General features: G+C 41.3%; 1 protein-coding gene across 1 annotated transcript in view; it reads right to left on the bottom strand.

Moving 5' to 3' along the window:
* Positions 1 to 331: 331 nt before the first annotated feature.
* LOC103762424 (histone-lysine N-methyltransferase SETDB2) overlaps positions 332 to 10,639 on the bottom strand; it is a 49,281-nt gene continuing 38,973 nt past the window's right edge. The window contains exons 20-25 of the mRNA XM_029960926.1: positions 9,820 to 9,878; positions 8,282 to 8,348; positions 6,653 to 6,775; positions 5,263 to 5,334; positions 1,868 to 1,925; positions 332 to 1,229 (exon numbers count right to left, since the gene is read on the bottom strand). Of these exons, the coding sequence (XP_029816786.1) occupies positions 1,109 to 1,229; positions 1,868 to 1,925; positions 5,263 to 5,334; positions 6,653 to 6,775; positions 8,282 to 8,348; positions 9,820 to 9,878 (500 nt within the window). The 3' untranslated portion in view covers positions 332 to 1,108. The remainder of the gene's footprint in view (positions 1,230 to 1,867; positions 1,926 to 5,262; positions 5,335 to 6,652; positions 6,776 to 8,281; positions 8,349 to 9,819; positions 9,879 to 10,639) is intronic.

Below are 10,639 nucleotides of genomic sequence, written 5' to 3'. Positions count from 1 at the left end.
TGAAGTGTATAAGCAATTAAAATTACTAGTATTTTGTTCTATGGGGCACAGCTAATAGTTCAAGAGCTTGTTTTGAACGTTGTTCTGTGCTTATTGATGCCCACCGTCCTACAGAACAAGCTCCTGTCAGGAATTCTGAATGGTCAGAGGCAGAGTACAGCTGTTGTAACAGGATGTTACACTTCTCATGAAACCATGAGGGCAGTGGAACACTGGTGCTGCTCTGCTTTCTGCTGAGGCATGGGGTGGTTACAGCAGGGCCTGACACTGTTCCCCTCCTTGGTCACATCCTATGCAGCGGGGGGGGCAGTGAGCACAACTCCATACATAGCTTTTTTAAAAAATGTTTTATTTTGTGAACTTCACCTTTTGTAGCTAAACAATGCTTTTCTGTATTCAAACAACTTTTTAAAGGCAAAACACAGGGAAGTTGGATCCTTTCGTACTGGAGAAAGGAAGACGCAGACCACTGTTTGATCCCTTTGACATTGTACATATTCCGAGGATAATGCCCAACTGTTTTTGGTCTGCCTGTAAACACTGTATTGCCACTGCCATTACAGCAGAACTAGTTACACATTGACCAGTCAAACAAGAATAACTTGGGTTTTTTAATTTAAGTCCTGTTCAACATTCAAAAGGCTTCCTTAAGTGCAAGTTCTGCTCGTTTATCTTCTTTGGAAAGCCAAAGCACCAATATGATTCTGAAAACATCACTGTCTAGACACAGACAGTGAAGCAGCGATGGCACAGTCAGGAGAGGGCTCCACAGTTAAAGTGACTTTAACAAGTGTTCTGTTGCATCTGATGTTCCCTTGTCTTGGAGCAAAAAGTCTTCACTGGAGGGTTTAAAAAAGCTAAATTTAGTGTGTAACACTGAAGTACTACACAGTAAGGTTTGAAGACGAAGATTTGAAAATTTTAAGAACTTAAAATTATTGCACCATTGAGGTATAAAAATGAATATGTGACCCAGTTCTTGTTTATGTCCCTGTCTTGGGAGCGGGAACTTAGACATGAACCAGATGGGCTCTAGGGTTTCTATCATTAGAAAATCCTAAATATTGACACGATTACAGACAGACTTGAGCGTTATTCAGACAGCATACTAGATGTACTGGCTGTGCTCTCTGGGGTAGGAAGGATTTCTTTTAAGTCCTGCAGTAGCTCTATCTTGTGATCCAGTCTTTTTCTGTTTTCTAGAAGTTCTTGTATTTTTTCTTCTGTTCCTATTGCAAAAAAGAAAAGGATAAAAAAGCCTTTATTCATACATAACTATTTATTTAATTTAAAATACATGTTACATATGCATAAACACTGCAGAGGCTACAAATGCCTAGTTTAAACTACAATCCTCTGCCTTTCTTCAGCAACATCTTTAACCCACCACTCTGTACGCTTGGGCTCTTCATGAAAAGCTGGACCATGTGTTGGAAGAAAGAGCCCAACTGATACATCAAAGAAAGCACAAAGTAGTGTTCCCATACTTTGTTATCCACCTAACAAAATCCATAATGTAGCTGGTTTTGGGATTAAATTTAAACCATCACATCATATGTAAAAATTATTAGTTTAGTTACTAACCCAGTGCCAACTGGCATATGAACTTTAACAATTCCCTTTTCAGATTTCATTTCTATGGGAAAAAGATGCATTTTAAATCTTTAAAGATAACATCTCTGAATTACAGTCTTAACGTAAATTTACTAGCAGATTTTAGCATACGAGACAATTAAACCTAAAAAGAGATGATTTGGACAACTGCATTCAACGGCTCTATGCTCAAAACTACAACTTGAGCATTTAATTCTGCTTCTGGCAGAATTGTTATTGACAGTACCCTGATGGGATTAACCAAGGTGTTTACCTTATTTGCAAAGCTCTGCCTGACTGCATTTCTGCTTCTCTCTGTTGCTTCCATTTTCCTAATGTTAAAGATTATTGAAGTCAGTGAGATCTTGGTAACAGGCCTTGCCAGTATTCAGCAGCATTACCAAACCTTACAGTGTTAATTGCAAGTTTTAATTGAAGTACCTGCTTTGTTCAGTTAACAAGACACACAGAGGTGTTGGTGACCTCTGAGCAGCAAGGTTGGTCTGTGAACAACAAATGAGTTTTTCTCAGTGTGTGAGAATGTCAGAGTTCACATTCTGGTAAGAAGGAAAAGACATTTTATACAAACTGAAAATATTTTTTCTCTTTTGTGGGAAAGAGGATGTCTCCAAAGGGGTAGAGTGGGGAAATTATCTCCAGATGTTTATCCCATGACATTTGGAATTACAGAACCTTAACTGATTCAAAAAAAAGAAAAAAGCAAAGCACCTTTGGCCTTCCACCTCCCTGCTGCTTCTTCCTCTGCAGTAGAAAGCCCATAACTGCTGCTGTCTGTGCATGTATGTGGAAGATTATGTACGTGCATGTTTTTAAGTACATTACCCAGAGCTGGGTGTGGGTGTTGGAAACAGGCTCCAGAATGATGGTGGTGCCTGCTGCCCATGGAAAATTCTGGTAGCAGATCATTGGTGCCCCACGCTTGCTCTGACTGAAGAGAAGCAGATGGCTCCTTCTCTCTGCAGTCAGGTGATAGCAATATTTGACAGCACTTCCCCCTGCTGCCCCCCAAAACCTGTGCCTGCCCCTTCACAGTGTTTAACAGCTCAACAGCAGACAAATCCACAATGGAAACAGTCCCCTTCACTGCAGGGGCAGGGGGCAGGCAGCCTTCATGGCACTTCCATGTGGTACCAAGCCCATGCGGTCACAAGAACTAGCAGGCACATACTTGAAGAAAAAGTTGGACATACACAAGTGAAAGCCGGAAAAAAAAGCCCTCCTAGAGACTATTTGGATATGAATTAAAAAATTATGAGAAGTAAACAAAACAGCTTGGTTAGAGCATGGTGCTAGTAATGCCAAAGTTGCAGGTCCAATCCCCATAGGGGCTGTTCACTTAAGAGTTGGACTCAGTGATCCTCGTGGGTCCCTTCCAACTAAGAATGTTCTGTGAGGATGTATTCAGCATTTGGGCGATCTACAGATGGAAGACCTACAGCTCAGACATACAGCTGTTTCTCTTCTGCCAAAAGGATGTGGCAGAAATAGAAATAGCCCAGAGAAAGATGTCAGGGATGGGAATGACTGGCCTATGGCAGTGCTTCCACAGGGAGGCAGAAACAGATGAGGAACCTTCTACCTCATAGAGGAAATGACCTAAAGGGAAAGAACATGTATTTCTTTAAAATCAGGAATGGCCTGAGGGACATGGGCCTGGAAGGACTGCCCTTGATCTTCTGTAAGACAACTGCTGTGGACTCTCAGTGGAGGAACTGCACTGCACTGTTGTTTTAAAATTAAGGATCATGGCCTTTTGTCCGTGCAACTTAATTGCAGAATTTGCTGCTACAAACCCCCTAAAAACAAATGCTACCAAGGAGCTCAAAAGCTACTGGACAGACAGCTGACCAGCAAAGAGGAAATGGAAGCTGATGGAGAGGTATCTTCCCAAGCAGGATGCACAACAGAACTGAAAGCAAAACTAAAGGAAGTCACTTTTCCTTGGAGAAGAGGACAAGGACCTCCAACCTAGAAATCTGAAACTGCTCCTGAGGTGATAGCACGTCAGGAGAGTGACTTTCCATAGCACGTATGGAAAGTTTTACAAGCAGACAAGTTTGCAGTAAAGCTGCATGCTGCAAGAGAACTGTGTATCCCTGCATATAAAAGGGATTTAAAATAGCAGTATCAACAGTTACAGTTCAGAGTAACCTTGCTGTGCTGACACATAAGGCTTTAGAACAGGGTTTGCATGATAATGCAACAAATGAAAAAAATAAAATGCAAAAATGGATTGAAGGTAAGGCATGTCAGATGACCCAAAATCATCAGCTCCAGGAAAATATCAAAGAAGACACAGTATTTATACTAGTCTCACTTTATTTCTTCCTTGACTTAGTACATCACCACAGAGACTCCCTATCTAGAGCTTGTAAGGCAGGTGACAACAACAGAAAACCCAAACCAAACAAAAAAAACCCCCTGGTGATATTCTTCCCTCCCTACAGTCTCACTTTCATTCCTTTCTCACTGGTTCATATTAAGAGCTCCTCTTCAATCAGTTTTGGAACCAGCCTTGATGTGTGTTTTCATTACTGACCTTAAAATTAAAAGGAGGACAGTGGCATCAGAAAAGAAGATTGTGTGGTACAGGAAGAACTGAGCTGCCCAAATCATGGGGAACTGGGAGAGGGGACAACTTGTACCCACAAGAATCACATGATTGTGTGCACGTAGGTGCCAATATCAAGAAATTTTCCTGCAAGCTGAGAAGAAAGTGAAATAATTGATGCAGCTGTGAAAGAAACAAGTACGATCCAAGGTTGTGTCACGTGAGGAATTCCGATCTGAGATGTTTTAATGCCCTCAGACATTCTGTCTGACACTGGCAGAACCTTGTGTCAGACAACTGCAACACCAGACACTCCTACTGCTGAAAAGGGGATTTAAGTGCAAGAACAGAAGACTAAAGGGAGGAGCCTGGCTTTTTCAGTCAAGTGAAGGGAAAACAGCAAACATTGCCTTCACACACTGAACCTCAGTGTTAGCTAATTAAAGCCCCTTTCACTGTAATAAATTAAAGCAAAAGTCAGAACAAGGCTGCTAACTCTTAGAGAGCAAGAGTTAATCGGAGCGAGAGACTCACCTGTCTGAAAAAGTTTTAGCCTTGTTGCTTAAATCAGCCCCAGAGTTTCCTTCCACACTGCTCATCCCAAGCAACCACTCCTGCCATTGTTTCCATTTCACTCTGAGCATTCTCATCTTGTTTTTCAAAGCATGTTAGAATGGCCACAGGCCCCGGGTAAGTTCTGCTAGTGCTTGGCTGCTGTGTTTCAGTTAAAGGTATTAGTCTGAACACCTGTCAGGCAGCAGCAGAGCTATAACACAGGCAAGCTACTGAAGAGAGGCTGCAGAGAAGGAACCAAAATAACCTGCAGGAGAGGGGAGTTCCCCTGGGGCAGAGACCCTTTGGTCTTTTAAAGCTGTGGAACTGAGTTGCCTGCCCCCTTCAGCAAAATTGGCATACTGTATTTCTAAAGATTCAGGTAGCAATGGCTTTTATTCAAGAGTTTACATAATATTGAAAAAAAAAAAAGTTCCTTGGAATTTTCATTTTAAATTATCATTTTATCAAAATTCTCAGAAGAATAGCTTCAATGCCAAAACCCAGACCAAATGCTACTGTTCTAACAGCTTTTCCGCACGTACCTGAATGAATATTTGTCAGTATATTTTCAAACAGTCCACAGTCAAACAGTGCCATTACTGTCTCTTCATATTCTGGGGAAAGAGATAATTTGATATAATATTATCGAGTAAAGGTTTACAGAGCCCTACATTAGAAGGAACACAAAACAGTAGTTAGTTATTTTCCATCATACTGATTGCTTGAGGTTTTAAGATGTCTTCCTTCTCATACAACCTATAATGAGAAAGAAGGATCAAGTTGTCAATTCTACTTTCTTTTTAGTTCTCTATAGAAAATAATTCCCTTTTTGGGTCTGCACCACATGAACAGTCCATTTAAAAAAGAGCAATATACTTCAGTCATATTCCATTCCATTGTGTCAGGACTGTGTGATGGCAGGGCTGACCGTACCATTTTCCTCTGACTGATCATGTGACGTGTGGGACAGAGCTATTCTTGTTCAGTGTTAAAAACCATCCAAGAATTATGCATCAGTTTCATACCTGAAGCTTCTGTTGAAGCAAAATACAAAATGCTCACAGAGTTCAACTGACCATTAAGAGGTTTCCTTCGTGATGCAGACTCTGAATCTCTAATGTGTCCTGGACTTCATTGCTGCTTCCAACAGCTGCTATCATGTCATACACCAGCTGCTTGTGAAGGAAGACATATCTAGGTGGGAAATTTCACTTTCCATGCATGTGCTTCAGTTACTTTGCATAAAATAGCATTCTTTATGCAAAGGTATTACTCATAACTTTGTAAAACAGAGTACAATAGGAGAGGAAGGTTTGAAATTTTATTTAATGGTGTTGTGGACAAAGCAACATTAAACTGGAATTCCCCAAGAACAATGTACTTCATAGAAGCTGATAAAACTGATGAAAACCCCAGATAGGCACTAAGAGCTGACAGTTTAGTTGTAACAAATCAGTCAAAGACTTAAAGTATACATACTCAGAGATTTTTCACTCAGAAGAGAGTGCTGATATTAACAGACAGCCGGTCCCTCTGTGAAGCTGTAAGAGCAACACAGACTTACAATCCAAATAAAACCTTCCAGTTCTCTTCAGGACCTCTCTCTTTTTCACTGCCTGGGAGAAGAGGCCACTCTGAGCCTTCCTATGTTTATGCCAGTGGGTAAAAGGTGGCTTCAAAAATTCAAGTCAGAAGGTCTCACTAGAGCATGCTCAGTTGGCAGCTCTTATATAATGTTGAGAAAAGTTCCTTGGAATTTTAATTTTAAACATTTAAAAGGGAAGGTCATTCTCAACCCACTGCACAGCTGCAGAAATAAGACAGGATTATATTTAGCACTACAGTATCCCCAGGAAGGTGGCCCAGGGCCAAGTACCTGGCATTCAGATCTGCATTTCTGCTTTGAGAGCAGTCCCCCAAGGGTCTCCATACCTGTTTCTGAAGTGTTGTCATCCATTAGTTTTTCCTGTGCCAGGTGAAGCGTGTCCAGCATTTCTTCAAATATGTCATCTAGAAGCCCAGCCTGTTTGCATTTCCTTACAAGGTCTATCTGGACTGTTAAAACACAAAAACACACTCATAAAAGTGATCTGTAAAGTGGGCTTTACTCCCTGTCTTCAGAAACTAAAACTAAAACTTTTTGGTGAAAAACCTCCCTCTGGTAGCAAATATTTTTGCAAATCTCTGGCTCCTCCAGCTACCCATGCAGCCCTTTTCAATGGGAACAAAAAAGTGGTCTGGCAAATGTAAGCACTATGCTGGGTGTAAAATTCCCTAAGCTCTAGGTTTAGCTTCGTTCATCAAAAGCAAATATCTCAGTAACTCTAAATGTACCATTCCTAAAGACTCCTGGAACTCTCCAGTACAGGAAAGCAAGTGATTTGTCTTGCTTGTTCTTCTTCCAATCCTTAGAACCACACCAGAAAACAGTGCAAGAAGTGAATCAGTATTGGATTTAGTAATAATTAAGGCTACTTTTACTCCAAATGATCCAGGCATTAAACTTGTTTATTACAGCCCATTTTATAGACCTACTTTGTCAGATTTGGACTGCTAGAGAAATAACTGTCTATTTTTAATTCATCTGGGAGCAGCAGGTCAGCAACAAGTCTCAGTAATGAGCAATGGGCTGTTCAAAAGGAAAGAGCTATCGGACAGTTCACAGAAGTCTGCCAGTCTCCATTAAAAACACTATGTTTTACTGGAGACATTTGTGAGAAAAGAAACGTCACCTCACTTACATGTGATGCCCTACAAGTATTTCAGGATTCTATATAGATTCCCTGTTCTTTACAGTGATAGTAGAAATTCAGAAAAAAGCACTAGGCAGCCACCTGAAATACCAGGCCCATACACTAAGCATATCCACAGGAGGTGAATAATCACCACTAGCACCTTCCAAACTTCCAGGTGACAGCAGAATCCCGACAAGCAATTGCAGCAGGAGCTTCAGGGTAACATGAAAAGCGCGGCACTGAAGGACGGGTCCTGTGGTCCATTTCACTGTTGTAATATCCTATTTATGCAGTAAATTGCTATATTGTGTTAAGCACCCTATGTACACCCAGGCTTCAAAAGGTAAGATATGCTGCCCCCACATCTCGCAGCACCTCCTCAGCTAACCCTCTCCAGAGCACCACCATGCTGAACTCACCTCTCTCCTTCAGGAGGGGCTCAGGACAAGGAGACTAAAGTGAAGGAGGACAGGTTCCCTTTTAAATTTAGCTGCACTCATACGGAGGAGGGAGGTCAGGCAGAGGCACCCCCATTTGCAGGAGACACAGAGCTGAACGCAGCAGCCAGAACGGGGGCATTCTCAGGTGAATCACCAGCTCACATCACACAGCAAGTCTCACTCAGCCAAACCACAGATATTTGTTTGCTCCACAGTCATTCTGCAAATCAGACTTCTGCTGCCATGCCAGAGCTTGGACAGTCACTCATCTCAGGAGAACAATAAAGGTACATTTGCAGCATCACTGCTACCAGCTATCTCCAAGCTCTGGACTTCAACATAACAGATCATAATACCTCCTAGTTGCTCTATAAAGTCAGTCTCACCTTTATGCCTGTTGTTTTTTCTTTTTAGTGTTTGGAAATGGTTTTCTTCTGCTTTCTCTTCTGTTTTCTGTAAGACAATCAAAACAATATATTTTTACATCATACTAACATTTACTGCTGTTTTCATTACCAGAAAGATAGAGAGCAGCCTGCATTTCTGTGAATACAGTCAGCTTTTCTGCACAGCTAGCGATATTCCTCTTCAGACATTCAATTTTTAAAATGGAAGCAAAAAGCAAAAACACTAAGAAAAGCCCAACACTTGGGACACCACCCTCCTTAATCACTTCATTTGCAAATAGCAGAAAAGTTAACAAATGTCTATTGCTAACTCCCAGGGCAGATGATGTTTAGCTCCCTAAACCTGATGTAATGCTGGGAACGATTTGGAAAAGGGGAATGTTTTCCTTTGGACAGGATGCAGTCAGTCTCTCCTGTTTCACGTCATACCACAGGACTGTGAACAATTCTTCAGTTCTGTCCCAAAACTCCACCAGTGTAAACGTGCATTGCTTACACAGTGGTAAACAATTTATCCTACAGTGATAAATCCTGAAACCCCTCACCTTTTTATTTGCAGTGTTTGTATTGATTTCCAAGATCACTAGCATGGGAGAAGACCAGAAACAGAGCAATACTGTGAGTAACTGGTCAAACAAATCTCAGTTATAATACCAGATGAGAAATTCTTGGAGAAAAATAACCAACCCTTCTGACAGTACTACATAAATGCTGAAACATCCCCTCATATGATCATCCACATCCCCTCATATGAACTCCCTTTAATCTCAAGACCTGGGAAAGGCAGACTATTTTCCCCATGGAAAGCTGGACACCAATTCCTCTAGAAAGAGAAAATCCCAACCCCTCCAAATGTCAAAGAGAATTCCCACGCACACTTCTGTAGAGCCAAGAGAATCACCTCAAAACTTAAAAGAAGTTCTATTTACAGGTTTCCTAACAACAGCCTGTAAAACAATTCCCCCTGCAACCAGAGGGATGTTTGCTTGATAGCTTCAAACCCTTGGGAAGGCCATCTGCAGAGTCCAGAGCTGCCTGATCTGCAATGAAAGTCTGCCAGGCTTACCATGAGCACAGTGTGCTCACACAAACAAGTGCAGGTTTAAAAGACCGACTGACTCATCAAAAGCAGTTTTTCGTGGAAGCTGTGTCAAGCCCTAAGCAAACCCAAGGGGCATTGTACTTCCAAAGAAATGGAGCCCCCAAAGGGAAGCTCTTTCTGCCCATGCCAGGATCACAGCCACCAAGTCAGCCTGGTTTGGAGGGTCCTACTGCATTTATAGTCTAATTGCCACATTACAGGAGGGCAATGCCAGCTCTGCCTGAAGTGGCTTCAAATGCAAACAGTTTTGGTTTGACGGAATGGCAAGATCCAAACGAGGCAGCCGTAAAGGACAAGCAAACTGTTTCTGTGAGGAAGTCTTTCTCTGAACACACAGTCAAAATACTTCACTAAATAAGTCCTTTGCTGTAGCAGATGTGGGTTCCTGTTTTAGACTGCTGAAATTCAGAATTACCATTTCTTCTGTGATGGTAGGAGATGTCAATGTATATCTTCTCTTCTTATTAGCTGCACCTAGTAATCAATAAACAACAAAGAAACAAGTGCAACAACCTCAGACTGATGACTACACATCATTCAAACTCTTTTTATCCCAAAAAGCTACTCAAGTGAGGCACTTTGGGTGGCAAGGCAAGAGTATGTTTCAGCTTCCCCAAATACCTGACATTTCAGTGGAATGCATGTTATTTCCATCTAAGAAAAATTACAACCCTGAACCATTAGGAAAACATGCAAATCACTGTAGCATTAGAATATCACTTTACCTTTTAAACTCAGCAGATTTTTGATTGTTGCAGAGTGAACTTATTTTCCCTGGCAGCAGCACTACCTCTAGTGGTAAAAACTTCCGGCAAATTTAAAAAGACGATTTCTTTTTTTTTAAGACAATTCTTGTTTATGTTAATACACCCTCAAAATTAAGACTGCATAAAGAATTATTTTAGGTGTCCCAAAGATATGCAAATGGCATTAGATTTTTCATTGATTTAATGACCATCCTAGAAAACCTCCAGAAGCAGTCTGACTTGTCAGTTGAATATTATTTATGCTACAAAGTGTTTTTAGTGATGTGGTATTAGATCTCTGCAAAATCATCTGCTTTCACTGTGTCCTTTCCATTAGCATGCAGCAGCCTCTTGCCAACAGCCTATCTGGCAGATTTTGGAAACAGCTACAGTATCAGAGAAGGATAACTCTGGCAAGGAAGAGATGGCAGGAGCAGAGAAATCCTGAGAAGAGTTCAACCACCCAACAAAACCTGAGAGTTTTAAGTG

This window comes from Manacus vitellinus, unplaced genomic scaffold (genome assembly GCF_001715985.3).
Source record: "Manacus vitellinus isolate BGI_N305 unplaced genomic scaffold, ASM171598v3 scaffold_2_pilon, whole genome shotgun sequence".
NCBI classification, from domain to species: domain Eukaryota; kingdom Metazoa; phylum Chordata; class Aves; order Passeriformes; family Pipridae; genus Manacus; species Manacus vitellinus.
The sequence above is the reverse complement of the archived record's forward strand: the minus strand, read 5'-3'. Positions and strand labels throughout refer to the sequence as shown.